Genomic DNA, 22489 nt, shown 5'->3' with positions numbered 1-22489 from the left:
TGCTAACTTTTAAATTTAAAAATCATTACATTTAATTTTATTTGAATTTAACTAGGGAAAAAGAAAGTGACAAGAAATTACTGAATTTTGAATAAACATTTTTTTTTTTTTTCACAGAAATGTTACTTGATTTTTCCTTCTGAGGTTAAGAAAGAGGTAATAACAAGAACTTGATGTTTTTGGTTTTGGTTTTTCTTTTTCTCCAACTGTATTTCTTAGTAGACATTATTGCTGGCCACCCAGTTCTGTCTCCCTTCTGGGATACAGGAGAATTTATCTCCTCACTCCCTTCAAGTGAGGTGTGACCTTGTGACTTGCTTTAGCCCCCAAATGCAAGCAGAAGTAACCAATGTCACTTATGGCTGAATGGAATTGCCAGGTCTCCTATCTCTTACCCTTTCTTTTCCTGTCTTGGTGAGTGAGCATGGATGCTCATGTCATTGTGGAGGAGCATAACATCTGGCATAAAATGCAGAACCAAGCCAGGCCAGTGTGGCTCAGTTGGTTGGGCTTTGTCCCATACACCAAGAGGTTGCTGGTTTGAGTTCCAGTCAGGACACATGCCCTGGTTGCAGGCTCAATCTCCAGTAGGGGGCGTGCAGGAGGCAGCTAATTGTTTCTCTTTCTTCGATGTTTCTGTCTCTTCTTCCCTCTCCCTTCCTCTCTCTCTCAAAAAAAATCAATTAAAACATATTTAAAAAAAAAAAAGCAGAACCAACTCATGGAGGTGCTTCCCTGAAGAGCCATGTGGGTCTGCAGTGGAGGGCATGTGAGTAAGAAATGAACTCTTGTTCTGTTAAGTCATTGAGATTTAGGGCTTGTTTCCTACCATCGATTACTTAGCTTATCCTGACTGCTGCCATCTCCATTTTAGACAGTATTGATTTCTTCCTTGCCATGATAAATGAGATTGTAGGCATTCTCTCTTTCCTTTCTTCCCTCTAGATTTTGGTTAGTTACATTGTTATTTTCACACAGTCAAGATAGATAATATTTACTTTCTGTTCTATAATCTAACCTTGATTTTGAGTAGTTATGTTATTATTTTCATATAATCAAGATAGATAACGTTATGTTTAGTTGTTTAAAATTAGTTTTATATTAAAAAATTTAATATCCAGTAATGATCTTTTTACAGTGGCTTTCCTACTAATGAAATCATAAATCAGGTCAAGGGGCTTAGGGGATTCTGTTTGGTGGGGGAGCATTCCACCGCAGAAAGGAGAAATATTAGATGATTTGTAATTCTTAAAATTGTTGGTACATGGTGATAGGAAAAGCAGACTGGTTTTTAGTGGTTTTATTTACTTTTTTAAAATTCTCCACCAACAATGAATCCTTTATTGCCTGCACCTGAAGCAAACCATTTTCCCCCTACCCACCCTGGGTATGTCACTGATAATTTTTGATTTTATTCATTGCACTGACTAGATTGTGAAGACCTTTAAAGGAGAGTGAATTCTTGAGTTCTTTTCATGTTCAAGAATATCTACCAATTGCTTTTGTGTTTGAAATTCACCTTGGCTAGGAATAATATTCAGAGACTATACGTTATTCACCATAGAATCTTGGAGGAATTGCTTCATTATCTTGCATGTAAAGTACTGTTGAAAAATTTGGCTGACTTTCTCCTACTTGTAGGCTTAAAGAATTACTTTTTGGAGCTGGAAATTCAATTATTTAGCCAGAATATGTCTCACAGTTAATAATTATGTATCAATTTTTCCTAAAACAGAGTGTGCTCTTTCAACTTGGAGATTCAAATGCTTATTCATTTTAGGCATATTTTCTTGTATTAGATCTTTGAATACTTTGGGCTGGGTTTTCTATTTCAAGGATGCTCATTACTAACCTTTTAATGGACTCTATTTATCTCTTTCTATCTACAATTTTTCTCGAATTGCTTTAAATTCTGCCTTCTGTCTCTGATTACCTCAAGCCTTTAAAAGTAATTTTGAGTCATGTTGTTTCTTGGTGTTTCTAATTTATTTATTTCATAATGCTTTCTTAGCCATAAATTTATCATTGTAGTATGACAAGCATTAATTGATTATCTCATTGTTAAACTCTTGTTATACTGTATTCATGTTTCTGTTATGCTTTTAAGTTGTTCTACAACAAAATACTTTCCCTTAATCCTTGGGGATTGTGGATTTTTTGTCAGTGTTTTTCCACATAATGCTCCCTTTTCAAATCTGTTATTACTGGTGACTTAGAAAGTCCCATGCATTTCATTTCATCTTGCTCGTGTTTGGGCGCTGGTGTTCAGCCTTTGGGTTGATTTCTCCTTGAGACCCTCCTGACCCCGTTTGTGGCCCCTTGAAGACTGGGTATTTCCTGTCTGTCCACTTTCTTCAGCCTAAAGGGCACGTGTCGTGGAGTAGTCAGGGAGAGGAGTGAGCCCTGTTGAGTTGCTCATGTGTGGGCCACGTTGTAACACCTGTGCCCTGTAGTCTCCTGAGACCATGTGAAAGGTCTCACCACTTCTGCCAGGGAGTGTCCATTCTCTTTGCTCACATTTCTGATCTCCCCGTCTCTCCATGTAGCAACCACCAGCCCAATTTACTCAAGTAAGAAGAGAAAAAGTAATAAGAAAACCACTTGATTAATTATTCCTCTCAAGATTTGGGGGTATCAGAGTAGAATTTTATTGACTGTTGGCTTCTTTTTATTACTTTCTGTTCATTTCCTTAGGTGTTGGGGGAATGGAGTGTCTTGGATCAGGCCTCACTCTGCCATATTTACCCAAAAGCCATCTTGGGGTCTTTCTGTGTTTCTCTCTTCAAATTAAACATGAATATGGGAGGAGTTCATTGTTGCCCAGTTCAGCATTGAAAGAAAGTGGGTAGCTACCTACTCTTAACCTTGACAGTATTTGGCTGTTATGGCGTTGCCCCCTGCCTTTTCCATCCATTCCCAGATTTGCATATAATTTCTTTGGTTTTTAAGTGCTAAATAAACTAAAAGTGGGAGCACCTGGTAACACTGTGGCACTAGGGAGCAGAGCTAAATGAACATGTAATTGTAATGGATCATTCCTTTTAATTTGTTTATTTATCCAACAGTATCCATACATGTAGTGAGTGCCGACTATGTGGTAGGCACTATCCTGGTGCCTGGGATACATCATTGAACAAAACTGACAAAACTCCCCTGCCTGTGAGTAGCTTATATTCTTGTAGAAATGAGATGATGTGTGGGGTGAGGACAGTTGGCAACAACAAATTGTAGCACACCCATAAAATATATAATATGTTAGAAGGTGATATGTGGATAAGGGGCAGTCACAGAGTGGAGTGGGAGCTGGTTGTGAATAGGGCAGTCAGGGTGGGCTCCACTGAGAAGTCACACTTACTGGAGGGAGTCAGCAGAACGGAGTTCTAGGGAGAGGGACCAGCTAGTACAAGGCCATAACCTTCCAGGCTGGCTGGTATATTCAAGCAGCAGGATGAATGACAAATTGATGGAGTTCGGTCAGGTTTGTAAGAGTATGTGAGAAAAATGAGTGGCCCAGCAACTTGAACTTTAAAGATTTTTAGACTGTCTTGAAAATTTTTACTGTGCCAATTATTCACTTCACAGTTTTTGACTATGGAAGGATAAGTTTCCATGAGAGATCTTTGAAAAGAAGAAACAAAGAAGCAAAAACCCCACATTACAAAAACCACCCAAAGTCTTGATTTTATCTTAGAATACATGTAGGAAAAAGTGATGTAACAATAAATGAATAATTGTTGATTAATGAGAAGTCAAAAAACATAAGATCTGCAGAAAATAAAATTGCATTTGAAAAAGATAGTATAACATGCTATATCTAAACGAGGCTTTGGGAGTCATCTGGCTTTATCTTTTAGAATTGAGAAAACAATCTAAGAGAGGCTAAATAACATATCCTAAGTTACATGTCTAGCTGGTGGCAGGTTCAAATTTAGATAGTGCCCAGGCCTGCTAATTCTCAGCCCAGAGCTGTGTCCACCCTACCTCCTACCTTTTAATTTAGTGAGAACTCAATTATTGCTAACATTTTTGTTGTTGACCTTCCATGAACTTGATAGTCAAATCAAGTTTTCCATTACAGTAAGTATGATTTACTTGTATTTTGCAACACGGCCTTGTTATTTGGAGTAGGCTGTCACTTCATCATCCTGGAAATCGGTTTTAAAAACACCAAACAGTTTATTTCTCCACCTCTCTGAGAGGCCCAGATTGTTCTCTGTGATTATCTACCAGAACAAGGGGTTCTAATTAGTTTTCTTTTTAAGGTGCTTTTCTTTCATTTCCAGGCAGCCAGTTCCTGAGCCAAAGGGATTTCTCTGCCAACCACTGCACTCAGGGATCAAGGTTAACGTGTGGGCCTGGGTAGGTGGCAGGTCAGATTAGTTTTCTCAGCCTGGCAGCCACTCCACCACCCATTCCCTTTCTTCCCATAACCAACTATTCTGTCTAATAGATATTCTTTTATTTGTGTGTTTTTGTAAATGGTGTTGTTTTGAACATATTTTAAATTTTTCATTGCTGTAGATTTTACTCTTCTTACATTTTTGATTTAGCCAATCCTTTGTCTAAGTCTGCCTGCTATTCCCTTTGTGCTCCTTCCTATTATTTATCTATCTGTTCCCCTGGTAGTAAGCTCTTAGATTGTTTCCAGCTCCTTTCTTCCTACATTGTTATCTGATATAAACAACCTCATACATGACCCCTCATGGATTTGTATGAGAAATTTTCTGGGATATACAAACCCCAAACAGGACTGCTGAGTTATAAGGTACATGTATATTTGCTAACACAAATAATGTAACTGCACAGACAACCTTATATGTGTCTTTTATGGGTATTTTTCAGAACTTTTCTTGGGTACATATACCTGGGATCGAGATGGTAAACTATATTCAGTTTTACCCTCACTGCGAGCTTGCTCTCTAGAATGGCTGTCTAGTCCTCATTCCCACCAGCAGTGAATAAACTTCCATACATCTCCACATTTCAGCCAAAACTTGGTATTGTCTAGATTTCTATGCACATCAAGTAATTTCTCATTGTTTTCATTTTGATTAGATTTCTACATGAGCATCTTTTCATATGCTTGCTTTTGCATTTTCTCTCAGTTTAATCACCTAGCAATGCCCTTGTCCTTCTTCCTGTGGAAGTTCTTATCTTTTCCTGTTGGTTTCAGGATTATCTTATCAGTCCCAATAGTACTAACAGATATCTTTTCCAATTCTGCACTGTCAGCTTGGATCATGGTTTCCTTGGCTGAGCAGAAATCTTTAATTTTAATGTTAAAAAATTTATCTTTTGGGTATTAATTTTAAAAAGTCTTCTCATTGCATGTCATAAAGATACTCCTACATTGTTTTCCATTCACTTTATAGTCTTATTTTTTATACTTGGGCCTTTACCCAAATTTTCACTGTTTATGGTGTGATGTAAAAGATCAGTTTTATTTTTCGCTATATAATTAGCTAGTTTTCCCCAGTTTGGAGAAAGTCTCCACTTTCCCCATTATGAAATTTTAATTGTCAGTACAAGAATTGTCATCTTTAGGTTATAATAATATCATCCCACCCTACTATAAAATGTAACTACAAATCAGTACTTTAAAAAATATATATATCTTTATTGATTTCAGAGAGAGGAAGGGAGAGGGAAAGAGAGAGATAGAAATATCAATAGTGAGAGCGTCATTGATTGGCTGCCACCTACACCTGCCATACTGGGGATCGAGCCCTAAGCTGGGCATGTGCCCTGTCCAGGAATAGAGCTGGGGACTTCTTGGTTTCTGGGTCGACACTCAACCACTGAGCCACAGAGGCTGGCCACCACATTTTCTTTATCCATTCATCTATTGATTGTCACTTAGGTTGCTTCCATATCTTGGCTATTGTAAATAATGCTGCAGTGAACACAAGTTGCATATGTCTTTTTGAGTTAGTGTTTTGGGTTTCTTCATATAAATACCCAGAAGTGGAATTGCTGGGTCATTCTTTGTCTCTTGTTATAGCCTTTGTTTTAAAATCTATTTTGTCTAAGTATTGCTACCCCAGATTTTTTGGTTTCCATTTTTGTGAAATATTTTTTCCATTACTTTCAGTCTGTGTGTATCTTCCAATCTCAAGTGAGTCTCTGATAGACAGTATATGTGAGGGGCTTGTTTTTTTATCCATTCAGCCAACATATGTCTTTTGATTGAAGCATTTAATCCATTTACTTTTAAAGTAAATTATTGATACATATGTAGTTATTGCCATTTTATTATTCATATTTTTTATCTGTCTTTCTCTTCTTCTTAAAGAAGTTCCTTTAACATTTCTTGTAATACTGGTTTGGTGGTGATGAACTTGATTAGCTTTTTCTTGTCTTGGAATCTCTTTATCTGTCCTTTGATTCTAAATGATAGCTTTGCTGGGTAGAGTTATCTTGGTTGTAGGTCCTTGATTTTTATCACTTTGAGTATTTCATGCCAGTCCCTTCTGACCTGGTAAGTTTCTGTTTTGAGAAATCAGCTGACAGTCTTAGGGGAGCTCTGTTGTAGGTAACTAACTGGTTTTCTCTTGCTGCTTTTAAAATTTTCTCTTTATCTTTAACTCTTGGCATTTTGATTATGATGTGTCTTGGTGTGGGCCTCTTTGGGTTCATCTTGTTTTGGACTCTCTGTACTTCCTGGGCTTGTTTGTGTATTTCTTTTGTCAAGTTAGGGAATTTTTCTGTCATTATTTCTTCAAAGAGGTTTTCAATTTCTTGCTCTTTCTCTTCTCCTTCTAGTACCCCTGTGATGCGAATGTTGGTATCCTTCTTGTCCCAGTAATCCCTTAAAGTATCCTCATATTTTAAAATTTTTTTTCCTTTTTGCTATACTGATTGGGTGTTTTCTATTACCATGTCTTTCAAATCACTTACGTGATTAAACTCTTTGTTGAAGTTCTCACTGAGATCATGAACATGCTTATAACCAGTGTTTTAAACTCTGTAACTGATAGATTGCGTGTCTCCATTAAGTTTAGTTCTTTTTCTGGAGTTCTGTTCTCTCCTTTCATTTGGGACATGTTTCTTTGTCTCCTCATTGTGGCCTTCTCCCTGTGTTTGTTTCTATGTATTTGATAGAGCTGCTATGTCCATAGTCTTTGTAGAGTGGCCTTATGTAGTATGTGTCCTATGGGGCCCAGTGGTGCAGACTTTCTAGTCACCTAAGCTGGGTGTTCCAAGTGTATTTTTCATGTGGATTTTGTATGTCCTTCTGTTGTAGTTGAGCCTTGATTGCTGTTGGCACATCAGTGGGAGGGATTGCCCGGGCTGGTTGGTTGTGAGAACTGGCTGTGACTACAGTGGAGGAGCTGTTGTTCAGGGGCTCACTGTACAGACCAGGATTTGCTTTAATAGGGCTCTGGTGTCTGCTCAGCCTGCCCTTTGAGTATGTCATTTGTGAGATGGTTGGTGGTTCTCTGGTGTGGTCTGAGGCTGGTCACCAGATGTATTGGTTCTGGGGCCTCTTGGGAAGTGCAGGCCAAGGTCAGCCTCTGCCTGTACACTACCCAGTGTCACATGGTATGAACTACAAAGTGATCTACAGATGGGTGCCACTTGTGCTGAGATTGGAGGTTCCTGGAAGAGGCTAAGATGTGAACTGAGTCAGCTGCTGGTGGTGCTGGGCTTGGAGCTGCTTAACAAGAAGTATGGGCACACTGAGGCCAGATGCTACTTATTTGGGGTTTGTGAACCTTTGAGAGATTCATGAAAGTTCACAGTACTAGGCAAGATAGGCTGTTTGTATGGAAAAGCCCTGGAAGGGGCTTGGGTGGGCCTGCAATTGGATGTGGTGAGGACTCAAGAAATCACTAGGGTGGGGCTACCAGTGTTAGCCAGGTTGTTGGAGACTTAGATGTGATGCCCCCTGTGCCTACAGGAGGAGGTCTCAGCAAAGGAACAATGGCTTCTGCAAGCACTTCTGTCTGGGAGAAAGCTGCCCCTCCTGCCCTTCCTTGAAGCCAGACAGTTCAGTTCCTCAGTCTTTCAAGCTCTTGCCCCAGAGTCTGTAGCGAATAAGTCTGTTCATGGGCCCTTTAAGAGGAACATCTGGGACTCCAGCAGCACTTGGCTTCCTCAGCCACAATCTCCCCTGGTTTCACAGCTAGAAGTTATGGGGATTTCTCTTCTTGGCATTGGAACCCTGGGCTGAAGAGCCCAGTGTGGGGCTGGGACCTTTGCTGCTCAGTGGGGACCTCTTCAGCCAAGATAACCCTCCCAATTTTTAACCACCACACATGGATTTGGGACCAGCCCTTTTTGAGTCTCCTTCCCTCCTACCAGTCTCATTGTGGCTTCTTCTGTAATCCTTGGTTATAAGACTTCTCTTCAGCTAGTCTTTAGTTGATTATTCAGGTTGCTTGCTCTGTATTTTAGCTATAATTTCAGTTTGCTGTTGGGAAGAAGTGAGTGTAACATCCACCTACTCTGCCACCACCTTGGATCCTCCTCTTTTTCTTTCTTTATAACATTGGTCAGGATATCCCTTCACTACTGTATTCAGCAGTAATGGTGATGGTGGGTATCCTTGTCTTGTTTCCAAATGCTTTTTGAAGGCTTTTACCATCTTTGCCAAGTTAAAAAAGTCCCTTATAATCCTAATTATTAAAGACTTTTAAAAAATAATAAATGCTGTCAGATTTTATCAAATGCTTTTTTTTTGCATCTATTAAGATAATAATGACTTTTGTCTTTAGATCATTGATATCTTGAATTAATTGATAAATTTTTATGATGTTGAAATTATTGTTATCTTGGAATAAATTCTATTAGTTCATGATCTATTATTTTTAAAAGTTTTTTTTACTCAGTTACTTAATATTTAGGATTTTTGCATCAAAAATCATAACCAAAATGAGCCTGTGATTTTTCTTTTTTATATTCTCCTTATCCTGTTTGGAATAAAAAGTACAGTAGCTTAATAAAATGGGATATATAGCTTTTCTTTCTGGAAAAACTTATATAAAATTGGAAGTTTAATATCTCATGAACGTTTGTAGAGCTCACCTGTAAAACAATCTGGGCCTAGGGCTCTTTTAGCAAGGGAGGATTTTGATTGCCATTTCAATGTATTTAATACTTTGGTCTATTCAATTTTCTATTTTTTTCCTGCACCAATTTTGACATCTTATATATTCCCAGTAATGTATCACTTCACCTAGATTTTTAAAATTTATTAGTATACTTGTGAGTGCTTATAGATTATTGCTTAGCAAATTTTCACTCCTCTCACCCTGTGAGAAGATTTAATTCTCTATCCTATTGGTCTTGAACTTGGCCATGTCTTGCTTTGGTCAATGGAACATTACCATTCACCTGAGCAGAAGCCTTAAATGTTCTCAAGCAGAAGTTAGCCTTTTACTTCCAAAAAGTGACTGTGCTAGAAAGGGAAAATATCCCTTAGCTCAACTGGTTTTTTGGGGGGAGGGTTTGGCCCAGTAAACCTGAAGCATATGACACTTCCATCAGTGACAGTGGCTCACTGCAGCAGTGAGTTGGGGAGGGTATTATATTACCAGGCTCTCCAAAAGGAATGTATGTAGTTTTTAAAAGTGCTACCCCATGTCCAACTGAGTCACTCTTATAAAGAATTCATATATGCTTACAGCATCTCTAGTTATATCACAAAAAGACTGAAGTAAAAGGAGTTTTATGGTAAAAAAAACTTTGTTTTTCTAGATCCGTGACTGCAGATTTATCTGACTTTTCTAGCAGCTGTTTACATGTCTGATGAGTCTCTTTTACTCCATGGTCTTCAGGTCTTTGAACTGTGCTCTTGAACCCTGTATAGTTCCACTTCTCAGGTCACTGCTAAGCCACATATCATAGGATACAGGGTAAAAGAGGGAGGTCTACAGGATGCTGGGCCCGTGGACTCTTCTTCACTGGAGAACCTATACCCAGCCAAGATGGACCATGGAGTGCTGTCCACATAGAGAGTGGGAAACTCGACTTGGAGTAACTTTTTGTTTTAAAAATATCAATTGCTGAAAAAGTATACATTGTGTTCTATTTTGTGTTTAGCAAGGAGCTAAAGGTTGAAAAGGAGAGTACAGAAGTAGAAGCCTCTGCCCATAAGGAGCTTGGGGGACAGCAATGTCATTTAAGAAACAGGAAAGTTGTATGGATCTTTTAGACCTGACTCTAAATACAGTAGGAATTGGAAAGGAGACTTTTAGGTTTGAGGCCAGAGCAGCTATTGAGTGAGGGAGGAAGAGATAGTTGGAGAAAGAAAGGGGAACACTATGCTGCTTTCATTCATGTGGTGACCAAAAAGAAGGGGGAGGTAGAGGTGATGGAGTAAATGAGGAGATGGGGGATATGGGAGTGGGAGTGTTCCTCCCTTCAGATGGCTCTCTGGCTTCATTGTGGTAGGTAGGTTTGTCAGAGAATGTTGATCCTTTTGAAACAGGTGAATTTTAACTTCATTGAGAATGTGATTAAAGGGTTGGATGAAACATTTATGACCTATATAAGGGAGAACATTTTGTCAGTATAAAAGGATTTAACTCCTTGCGTAGAATTTAAAAAACTAGTTGAATATTCTTATGTCACAGTGTCTGGTGGTTCTTAACCAGGCGTAATACTGCCTCACCCCAGGGTATGTAGACATGTGTGCTCAGGCTGAGCTGGGGGATGTTACTAGCACTTAGTAGGTGCAGGTCAGCAATGCTAAAGACCCTGCTATGCACTGGGGGCAGCCCTGCACAATGGAGTGTCCTGCCTAAAATGCCAGTGGTGCAATTGTTGAGAAACACTAGACTTCCCAAACTTTAATCTTTTGGGTTCTACTTGTACAATTTTTGCCATATCTTTATGCCGCTAATTTAATCCTTTTTAAATTTACTTTTTATTTTTTAAATTTACTTTCCTTTTTGTTTACTTTTTGTCATTCTGTATTTGATTTTTTATTTACTTAATCCTTGCAATCATGAGTTTGAAATGCTATTTATACTTTTCTTATAGTGTTAAAAATAGATGCATCACTGTTCTAATACAGAATGTTCACCCACGTACCACCTGACATCAGCTTGCATACCACTAGTGATATGCACATTGAGCTTTGAGAAATAGTTGTAGCCAGATGGTCACAGTGGATTAATTTATAGCTTGACCTGATTTTATGTAGTATATCCTTGGGAGTTGACACTAAAGCCTTAGGACTTTCATTTTTAAGTAAGCTGGTATTCAGCAGAACTCACAAGCTAGAAGGGCCTCATGAGGATACATTTCCAGATAGAGGTCAGACTGCACAAACAGCTGTTACTGTCTCTTTATGTGTATAAGCTCTCCTTGGAGGACCTGATTTGCTCTTGGCTGGGTGTGTTTATGTGCCAGTTATCTTTGCTCCAGTCTGTGTCCACAGACTACTAGTCATCTCCCAGTCATGTGGAAGTTTTCATAAGGAATATGTAACCCTGAAAGTGCAGAGGAGTGAGAGCAAATACTGTCCTCACTTCCAGTTAATTGGCTCAAAGCATATGTCGCATTAATAGTTGACCAGGAGTCAGAATGATGACAGAGTGCAGCAGAATCACAGATGCTCCCTCCCCAACACCCAATAAGCTGAACCAAAAAGCAGTTAAAACAAAAACATTCACCAGCAGTAGTCAACCAACCAAACAAGCAAACAAACAAACAAAAAAACAATCACAGCTTTGTGATAGTCTTATATACTTTGAAAAGTGGGAGGCAATGAAGGAAACACCCCACCCTAACCCCTCAGAAGGAATACTGGGAAAGGAAGGCGAGGGTTCCTGCAAATACAGATCAATTTGGAAAGAATTTGACTAAAGAGGTGAGTAGACAGCCTCCATAAATGTCAGGAATCACCTTCAGCAGAGGCAGGAAGGCAACCCAGAGCAGGCTATCTCTTAGTCTCTGTGCTGAGTTACAGCCATAGGAGGGAGTGCACCCCGGCTAGGCAGAGCGAGATCTGGTATGATATTTAATTAGCTTCCATAAGAGGGCAGTGCATAGGTCCCCCAACAAAGCAGGCGTAGTGAGTCCTAGCTCTCCTTTATGGCAAAACACTGCACAGAAAGCAACAGCCAACATCAAATTGTGGCTCAGGGGAGAACGACAACAGGTCCTCTATAAAGTGAACAGAGTGTGAAGGATATGTCAACTTACTATAAGAGAGCAAACAGAAGTTTTCGATGGAGATACTTAAGTATGCACAAGATGAAGAAGATAAGTGTCATCACAACTATGAAAATGCTACAGCAGAGGAATGAAAGAAAGGAACATGACTTGCAAAAAATAAACATAACTAACCTGGTCTGAGAGGAAACCCAATTCAAGAAAACTCAACCTCACAAGTATTTCATACTATAGAAGAGCTCAGTATCAATTCAGTAGAAATAAAAACTCAGTGTAGTTATGATAAAACAATGAGATTCTTTTTAAATTTTTATCTTTAATTGTGGTAAAATATACATAGCATAAAATGTACCTTCTTTTCTATTTTAAAGTATATAGCTCAGGAATGTTAAGTACATTTACACTGTTGTACAACCAGCCTCCAGAACCCCTTTCGTCTTGTAAACTGAAACTCTGTACTTATGAAACCAATGCCCCATGTCTCCCTCACCCAGTGCCTGGCAACCATTATTCTTTCTGTCTCAATGAATTTGACTATTCTAGTGCCTCATATGAATGGAATCAGAAAGTATTTGTCCTTTTGTGACTGGCTTGTTTCATAATACCAAGGTTCATGCACGTTGCAGCATGGGTCAGAATTTTTTTCCATTTTATGGCTGTACAATATTCTAATGTATAATATACCATGTTTTGCTTATCCATTCATCCCTTATAGACACTTGAGTTGCTTTCACGTCCTGGCTATTGTGAACAATGCTGCTATGAAAATAGATATACAAATAGTTCTTTGAGTCATTGCTTTCAGTTCTTTTAGATATATAACCCAGAAGTAGAATTGCTGGATTGTATGGTAATTCCAGTTTTTTAAATTCTCACCTAAGGATATTTTTCCATCAATTTTCAGAGAGAGTTGGAGAGAGAGAGAGAGAGAGAGAGAGAGAGAGAGATTGATGTGAGAGAGACACATTGATATGTTGCCTCCAGCATACTCCCCAACTGGGGCTGGGGATCGAGCCTGCAACTGAGGTACGTGCCCTTGTCTAGAATCAAACCCAAGACCCATCAGTCTGAGGGCCAACATTCTAACTGCTGAGCCGAACTGGCTAGGGTGGTAATTTCATTTTTAATTTAACCACCATACTGTTTTCCATAGCAGCTGTACCATTTTACATTTCCACCAATAGTGCACAAGTGTTCCAGTTTCTCCAGATCTTCACAACACTTGTTACTTTCTGTTTGTTTTTTGTAAATAATTACTTTAATTTTTAAATTACAGTTGACATGCAATATTATATTACTTTCAGGTGTACAACATACTGACTAGACATTTATATAACTTATAAGGTGATCACCCCAATAAGTCTAGCACCCATCTGACACCATTCAGAGTTTTTACAATATTATTGACCTCATTTCCCATGCTGTACTTTATATCTCTGTGACTGTTTTTATAACTGGCAATTTGTACATCTTAATCCCTTTCCCTTTTACACCCATCTCCCCAACCCCTTTCCCATCTGGCAACTATCAAAATGTTCTCTGTATCTATGAGTTTGTTTCTGTTTTGTTTGTTTATTTGGGGGTTTTTTAGATTCCACATATAAGTGAAATTATACGGTATTTGTCTTTTTCTGTCTGACTTACTTCACTTAGCATAATACCTTCTAAGTCCATCCATGTTGTTGGAAACAGCAAAATTTTGTTCTTTTTATGGCAAAGTAATATTCCGTTGTGTATATGTACCACATCTTTATCTGTTTGTCTGTTGATGGACACTTAGGTTGCTTCTGTATCTTGGCTATTGTAAATAATGCTGCAGTGAACATAAGGATGCATATGTTTTTTAAATTAGTCTTTTGGGTTTATTTGAATAAGTACTCGGAAGGAAAATCACTAGGTCATTCTTTATCTCTTGTTATAGCCTTTGTTTTAAAGTCTATTTTGTCTAAGTATTTCTACCCCAAATTTTTTTGGTTTGTTTCTTTTCATGAAATATCTTTCTCCAACCCTTTACTTTCAGTCTCTGTGTGTTTTTTTATCTCAAGTGAGTCTCTTGTAAATAGCATATGTAAGGGTCTTGTTTACTTATCCATTTAGCCACTGTATGTCTTTTGATTGAAACATTTAATCCATTTATATTTAGAGTAATTGTTGATATATATGTAGTCATTGCCATTTTATTATTCATATTTTGATCTTTTTTTCTCTTTTTAAAGAAGTTTCTTTAACATTTCTTATAATACTGGCTTGGTGGTGATGAACTCGATTAGCTTCTTCTTGCCTTGGAAGCTCTTTATCTGTCCTTTGATTCTAAATGATAGCTTTGCTGGGTAGAGTTATCTTGGTTGTAGGTCCTTGATTTTTATCACTTTGAATATTTCATGCCAGTCCCTTCTGACCTGGTAAGTTTCTATATTGAGAAATCAGCTGACAGTCTTAGGGGAGCTCTGTTGTAGCTAACTAACTGGTTTTCTCTTGCTGCTTTTAAGATTTTCTCTTTGTCTTTAACTCTTGGCATTTTAATTATGATGTGTCTTGGTGTGGGCCTCTTTGGGTTCATTTTGATTGGTACTCTCTGTACTTCTTGGGCTTGTATATTTATTTCCTTTGTCAGGTTAGAGAAGTTTTCCATCATTATTTTTTAGTTTATTGCTTTTTAGAGAGAGAGGAAGAGAGAGGGAGAGAGAGAGAAACATCAGTGTGAGAGCACAACATCTATTGGCTGTCTCCTGCATACCCCCCACCAGGAATCGAGCCCACAACCTGGGCATGAGCCCTTGACTGGGAATCAAACTGGCAACCTTTTGGTCCACAGTATAATGCCCAACCAACTGAGCCAGACTGGCCAGGGTTTAAACTTTATTTTTAATTATAGTTCATATTCAATATTACTTTATATCTGTTTCAGGTATACAGCATAATGGTTAGACAACCATATACTTTACAAAGTGATCCCCCTATACTGTCATTATTTCTTCAAATAGATTTTCAATCTCTTGTTCTCTTTCTATTCTCCTTCTGGTATCTCTATGATGCAAGTGTTGGTACACTTGATGTTGTCCCAGTGATCCCTTAAACTATCCTCATTTAAAAAAAAAATTTTTTTCCCCCACTGTTCTGTTTAGGTGTTTTCTGTTACTCTGTCTTCCAAATTGCTGATTCAGTCCTCTGCTTCATCTACTGTGCTATTGATTCCCTCTATAATATTCCTTATTTCAATTATTGTATTTTTCATTTCTTACTGGTTATTTTATGTTTTCTACCTTCATTTTTATGTTTTATATCTCTTTGTTAAAATTCTCAGAGTTCGTCTTCTCTTCCCCTAAGTTTTTTGAGCATCCTTATAACCAGTGTTTTGACTTCTGCATTTGGTCAATTGCTTGTATCCATTTATTTAATTCTTTTTCTGAAGTTTTGTCCTGTTCTTTTATTTGGGACATGTTTCTTGGTCTCATTTTGGTTTATTTCCTATGTTTGTTTTTCTGTATTAGGTAGATTTGCTCTGTCTTCCATCTTGGCAGATTGATTGATCTTATGTAGTAGATGTCCTGTGGAGCCCAGTAGCGTAGTCTCCCTGGTCACCTGAGCCAGGTGCTTCAAGGGTGTCTCTTGTGTGGGTTGTGTGTGCCCTCCTGTTGTAGTTGAGCCTTAATTGCTATTGGCTCATTAGTGGAAGGGATTGATCCTCAGATTGGCTTGCTGCAAGGAATGGCAGTCACTATATCAGATGAGCTGTTGTGTAGGGGCTAACCCTATGGAGCCCGATTCATTTTAGTGGGGCTGCAGTGCCTGCTGAGTCTCCTCTTTGGGTGTCTTTTTGGAGCTAATTAGGTGGTATTCTGGTGTGGTCTGAAGCCAGCCACTGGGTATGTTGGTTCTGGACCTCTTGGGAGGGGCTCTGGTGCAGGCTACGTCAACCACTGCCTGTGCCTAGCCTGGGACTACCTGGTTGGAGCTACAAAATTACCTGCAGATGGCTGTCACTTGTGGTGGGCCTAGACATGCTTGGGAGAGGCTAACTGCAAACCAAGACCAGCTGCCATTGGTGGTAGGTTTGGAGTCACTTAGAAAGAGGTACAGGGCACACTGAGGCCAGACACTGCTTCTTTGGGATTTTTTAACCTTTGAAAGATTTTAGGAAAGTCCATAGCTTACACTGAGACTGGCCATTTGTGTGGAAAAGCTACTTGGAGGAGCTTGGGTGGGCCTATGAGTTGGGTGGGACAGGGTCTCAGGGAATCACCAGGGTGGGACAAATGGTGTTAGCCACATTGATGGAGATTCAGACCTGTTGCCCACCTGTGCCTGCAGACTGTTGTGGGAGAACTCAACACAGGAACAATGGCATCTTCTAGCATTTCTGTTGGGGAGAAAGCTGCCCCTCCAGCCCTCACCTTGAAGCCAGACAATTTGTGTCCTTGGTGTCTTTCCAGCTGCTGCCCCAGTGCTGGAGCTCAGAGCTAGTTAGTCCGTGTGCAGGCCTTTCTAGAGGAACACCTGGGACTCCAGCAGCCCTCTGTCCCACTCGGCTGAAATCCTCTCTGGTTTTCACAGCCAGAAGTTACGGGAACTTCTCTTCCCAGCACTGGAACCCTGGGTTGGAGAGCCTTGTGTGGGGTTGGTACCCCTTCGTTTTGTTATGGGGAGATCTTCTTCGCCAAGATATTCCTCCTGTTTCTTTACCTCTACACTGTGGTTGTGGGACCAGCTCATTTGCATCTCCAACCACTCTTACTAGTCTCAACATGGCTTCTTCTCTATATCCTTAGTTGTAGGACTTCTGCTTAGTTAGTCTTTGGCTGGTTGCCAAGGATGGTGGTTCTGTAATTTAGTTGTAATTTTGATGTGATTGTGGGAGGAAGCCAGCACAGCATTTACCAACTCTGCCATCTTCTGGTTTTTGATAGTAGCTATCTAATGGGTGTGAGGTGAAATGGGATTTGTAAAAGACTAATTGAAGAGCCAAGAAAATAAATTGAGAACAAAAATACAAGATTTGAACAAGAAAAAAAAGAACAGACATTGTGGAAAATCAAATGAGTGATATGGGGAAAGGCAGGAGCTCATCGCAGAGAGTTAAAGCAGTAAGAGGAAAAATGATAGCCGTGGAGGATAGGCAAAGCCATACAGCATATGAAGCAGAAAAAGAATGAAAAGATATAACACAAGAAGATTTTTCTGAAAGGGAGAAAGAACTAAATCTTTGGTCACAAGATCATGCTACATGCCTGGCAAAGCAGAGAGAAAATTACCAATCTATACATACCTGGTCTAGAGCTTCAGTACTATAGACTGCAGACAGAAAAAGCAAGTTATATAAAACGGGGATATCAAGTTGGTATCATAATTCTCCACATCGACATTCTCTACCATGAAATAGGAGCAAGGTCTACAAACTTGTAAGAGGAATAAAATTATTAAAATTATATTTATAATTCAGAAGTATAACATTTAAATAATATAATACAACAATTTTAAGTATATATTAAGTTATTATTTAGCAGTGAAGGCAATAGCAGACAGTCTTGATTTGAAAGAACTAAAAGAAAATACTAACAATGAGCATTTCCTGAGAAAAACTACCCTATGATGAAATTAACCCAAAGACTCAAATCAAAATAACAGACTCAGGAGTAGAAATTCTATGATTAAAAAAGCAGTAACAACAAAAAACAGACCGGTGAACATTCAAACCATTATACTGTAGTTTTAGGACTAAACAACTGGGGAGGTGGGTATTATTGTTACAGAAGCATATAAATGTTATGCACCTGGCAAAATAAAAATGATGTAAGCAACAAAAATCAAGAAGTGTGAGGAAAGGGAGAGGAAATATAAAGTGTTCATTATAGAGCATTAATGTTAAAACATGCAATATATCACTTAAATTTTCATACATATGTGTGTGTGTTTTAAATATTTTAACTGCAGATCAGAAAGCCATTTAGTTTCTCTTCTTTTTCTTCTGTTATATTAAAACAAAATTAAATAACTCTTAGGAAAAAAGCTGTTATATTATTCTTCTAATAATATATGTCCAAAATTATGTTTAACAACTGTAAGTACAATGGTGGGATATTGGGTGATTTGTTTTCTTTTTCGTACTTTTTTTGTGTTGCTTGAATTTTTTTAATGAGCCCATATTTTTTATAAAAGCCATAAAATTATTACTGTTAATATAAAATATTGGTCAGTAGTATCATTGTTCTAACTGCTCCTTAGTCATTTTTTTAAAAGTTACAATCTCGATAAACACCGGAAAGAGTCTTTAACAATAATTTTACAACTCATGCCTAACATATTGGTAACTGCCAAAGGCATGTGAGTGGAAACATTAGCTATTCTAATAAGATACCTTTTGTCTTCTTACTGAATTCATAAATCAGGACAGTGAGCTAGTGAGTGTGAGGTGGGATTGACCTGTGATGCTGGTGACAGAAAGTGTCTGAACCAGGAATATGAAGACCTCACTTCTAGTCCCGGCCTAACCAGGAACCAGCACCATAATTTAGGATATTTGGAGTCCTCAATCTCTGCACTTTGCCACAGTAAACTTCTTTCACTTTCTTGAATGTGCCATGTTCTGCTGCCTCAGGGCTTTTGCATATGCAGTTCATTCTGCACAGGGTACATACACTCCTTTCCCTTCACTGGGCTCCTTCCCATGTTCAGGACTTAGCTTTAACTGCCTTCCTCTGAAGGCCTTCTGTGTAACCGATGGCACTTCTCATTGGATATGCTGGGAACATATAGTCACTCACTAAAGGTCAGACTTCCTCAGCAGACTGGCCTCCAAGATACTGGAATCCAGTTTAGGACGGCAAGGTCAGGTCCTCAGCACATACTTTCTTTTCCTCCTCTCAGTTCTGCCAGGATGGTAACCCTCCTCCTTGGCCTGTGCTGGAACCGTGAACTTGGCTCTTCTCTCTACCTGCTACCTCATGGCCTCGAAGTCTTATTTTTTCTCAGCAGCCTTCTTGGCTCCTGCTTCTGGTAGAAGCTGCAACTTTTCTTGGTAATGTTCAAGTTTGTCCGGAGAGAGTAGCTGTTCTGTTTAGTATGTTACCCTCTAGCCAGTCCTGTGGGAGACAGTGTCACCCCTGCTCCCACTGGCCAGTGCTAGAGGGAACTGGGGCCCATGTAGGCATCCTCACGGTCCCCCAGAACTCCCTGCTTGGCCTCTCTGGTGAGAGAGATGTGCAAACAGCATGTTACAAAGCAGTATGTGCGATGTAATCCTAAATGTATGTTTTTATAGAGAGAGGACTGAAAGGAAATAGATCCAGTTATTATCAATTGATTTCTCTGGTGGGATTTCTAGTTATTTTTATTTTCTTGTTTTCAAATTTTCGGTAATAAATGCTGACCTCATAGATGCTGAATGGTATTTCCTAAGCCCCTATCTATGGCTTTATACTGAGGAGCCCCCAAGAAGACTGAAAAATTGGCCCCTGACATTTGGTAGTCTATGCCATTCTCCCCACATTTTTCCTTTTTGCCCCCTTTTGATGTGTTTGCTTGCTCTTTTCACCTTGGTGTCTTTTTCCTCCCCAGATGACCGGATAACTGGCATTCCTCCGCACATCCTCAACAGCTCCCCATCAGACCGGCAGATTAACCAGCTGGCCCAGAGACTGGGCCCTGAGTGGGAGCCCATGGTGCTGTCTCTGGGACTGTCCCAGACAGATATCTACCGCTGTAAGGCCAACCACCCCCACAACGTGCAGTCGCAGATGGTGGAGGCCTTCGTCCGCTGGAGGCAGCGCTACGGGAAGCAGGCCACCTTCCAGAGCTTGCAGAGGGGCCTCCAGGCCGTGGAGGGGGACCCCTCAGTACTCCAGCACATGTTGGAATGATGGTGCCTCCATCAACTCTCTAGGGAGTGCATCCCCAAGTCACATATGCTCAGGCAGGTAGTTTTGTGTGTGTGTGTGTGTAATTTCTTTTTAATGATCCTTAGATGAAAGGAGAAAATAGGATTTCCACTTGACATTACCTGAAAGGCTGGGTTACTCATATCTCCCACATTGACTTGACAATTCATTATTTTTAATCGCGTGAAGGTTTCATTGTCTTAATTGTTAAGGTTTTAATTGTATGGGTTACCTTTTGGTAGCCTGGTAAAGCATAGTGGCTCAAAACTATACTTTGTTATCACATTCCATGCAGGTGTCCTATGCATAAAACATCCACTTTTACGTTGCCTGGGAACTGAACTGTGGACTTTGCTATTAATGATGATGATGATAATAAAAAGTGAATTACTATATATAATGTGGCCCTTTCATGAGAAAGTGTTATTTGTTTTTTCCTCATTCTTATATGCATAGATTAAGGGTGTAAATTTACAGTTATCATTTCTTTGGAACAGAATTGATAGCAACAAGAAAATGGTTACTTTCTTCAGTCAAGATAAATAGCTTCGGCAGGGTGTCTGCATTAAATTTTAGACACTAAAGCTCCCTGCAAGACCAGTTCAAGTACCAGCATGTATACATGAGCCCTTCATCTTTAAAAGATTGCTTAAGAAATCCTGTACCATTTATTTAAAGGATTTAGTCCCTGGACAGAAGGGGCTCTGGTCTTTCCATTGAAGCCCTAATGATTGAAGTGTTATGCTCTTAAGGAGTATGATTTAGCTTTCTGTCCTTTTATTAATAATATGTGTTATTTGTCAGTGCTTTACTGTTTTCAAGGCTTTTCACATATGGGATCTCATTTGTACCTCACAAAAATCCTATGAAGTAGTTGGGCAGGAGGGGTGAGCCTCCGCCTACAGGGAGATTAGTGGTTGGCCTGGGCGAATGAACTGGATTGTGTGCTTTGGAGCGCTGTTCCTGGGTGCCCTTTGCAACTTCTCGTGTGGCTTCTCCTTTCCCATATGTGCTCATTGAAGAAGCTGAGACCTGCTCTCTGCCTGCTGGCAGCATCACCTTGAATAAGTTACTTCACTTCTCTGAGCCTCTCAGTGTCCTCATTTTTAAAATGAGGAAATGATTGTCTTCACCTCCAAGATGTTTGGAATGATAGAAGGAATGATGTCTGCCAAGGGCTCATCTAGTGGCTGTCTGGTCCACAGTCACCTCGCAGGAAATGGTAGCTGTTAACCTGCTGCTGTGGCTGAACCTGGACGCAGTTCACAGACGAAGCTGCAAAGTGGCTAACGCTGAGCACACTGTAGGAAGATGCGTCACTACCCGGTTTCTTGCTAAGCTTTAAAATGTGATGTGATTTTATTAACTCTACAGTGGTCCAATCAAGAGAGGGACAGGTGAACATCCCCAATTTATGATTTGACCTTCTGAATAATCAGAGAATCTACTTCTTAATCCTAACCTAACGCAGGATGTTTCAAAGGGGGGAAAATTATACCTTTTTCTCTCTTCGTTCTGAGGTCAGGTGTATAGAGTAGTAGACTTGAGCATGAAGTGGGTACTCAAAAGATGACAGTGGTGTGTTGACAACATCCTTTTGGATGTCTGGCAACCATATTCCCTTTACTAAAAAAGATCAGTAATTTCACGGTTCAACAGACAGTTCAGCAGAATGGTCTACTGTTTTATCAGCTCTAATTTTCCATTTTGTAGCCCAGCCATTAATTTGTTATTTTGTAAAATTCTAATACTTTTGGCCCCATCACTGAATCCAGTGGCAGACTGTACTTCTACGGCATCTTCAATAAACTGCTTGTCATTTTGAACCACGGACTTGTTATGTTACTATTCATGCCCCTGGGTTTGCTAACAGAGAGTTGCTTTGGCTTTTGCTCTCACCACATTTATGGATGAGAGTATAGCTGGGCTCTGCTGCGTCTGACTAGATGGCATTTTAGAGGTGGGTCGGATGATTAGTTAGATCACCTTCCTGCCATTTGTAAGGAATCTGTCATGTACAGAGACACTTCTGTGCTCTGTCAACAGTGAAAGACAAGTCATGATGAAGTTCCCATCATGGGCTGCCGGGGCCATTAGAGAGCTCTGACTCGCTGCCCTTAATGAACAGGGTGTCTCCAGTATTGCATGGCAGCTGCACCTGTGTGGGCCTGCTCACATTCTTGCAGAAGATTTGCAGAATGGAAGAACGGAGCATCCAGATCACTGCCTCATTTCTACCTCTGGCCTCAGAGAGTAACGCTACATGACGTCAGACTACCTCTCGAGAGAATCAGGTAGGTGTTGTGCTGGCAAGGAGTCCATGTGTATTTGAATGGAAGAGGGCTCTACAATTCCAGAGATTGCCTGTTCCTATCACTATCCTGAATGAGTGCAATGACGTGGCCGAGCATTTGTAGGCACTGACGAAAAAAAAGTCTTGCTCCAGTTTGGTTTCATGTGTGGGTGTGTGGGTGTGGGTGTGCGTGTTTGTA

At 39.7% G+C, this 22489-nt stretch overlaps 1 protein-coding gene across 6 annotated transcripts in view; it reads left to right on the top strand.

Moving 5' to 3' along the window:
- CRADD (CARD and death domain containing adaptor protein) overlaps nucleotides 1–21828 on the top strand; it is a 178323-nt gene extending 156495 nt beyond the window's left edge. For 4 of the 6 annotated variants that reach the window (XM_081130907.1, XM_081130909.1, XM_081130910.1 and 1 more), the window contains one exon: nucleotides 19678–21825. In XM_081130907.1, the coding sequence (XP_080987033.1) occupies nucleotides 19678–19979 (302 nt within the window). In that variant the 3' untranslated portion in view covers nucleotides 19980–21825. Of the gene's footprint in view, nucleotides 1–19677 lie in introns of all 6 variants that reach the window. The other 2 variants (XM_081130905.1, XM_081130906.1) reach the window with 1 other exon arrangement.
- The last annotated feature ends 661 nt before the right edge of the window (nucleotides 21829–22489 follow it).

Source organism: Miniopterus schreibersii (genome assembly GCF_964146895.1).
Source record: "Miniopterus schreibersii genome assembly, chromosome: 2".
NCBI classification, from domain to species: Eukaryota; Metazoa; Chordata; class Mammalia; order Chiroptera; family Miniopteridae; genus Miniopterus; species Miniopterus schreibersii.
Note: the sequence above shows the minus strand (reverse complement) of the source record. Positions and strands in the feature narration are given on the sequence as shown.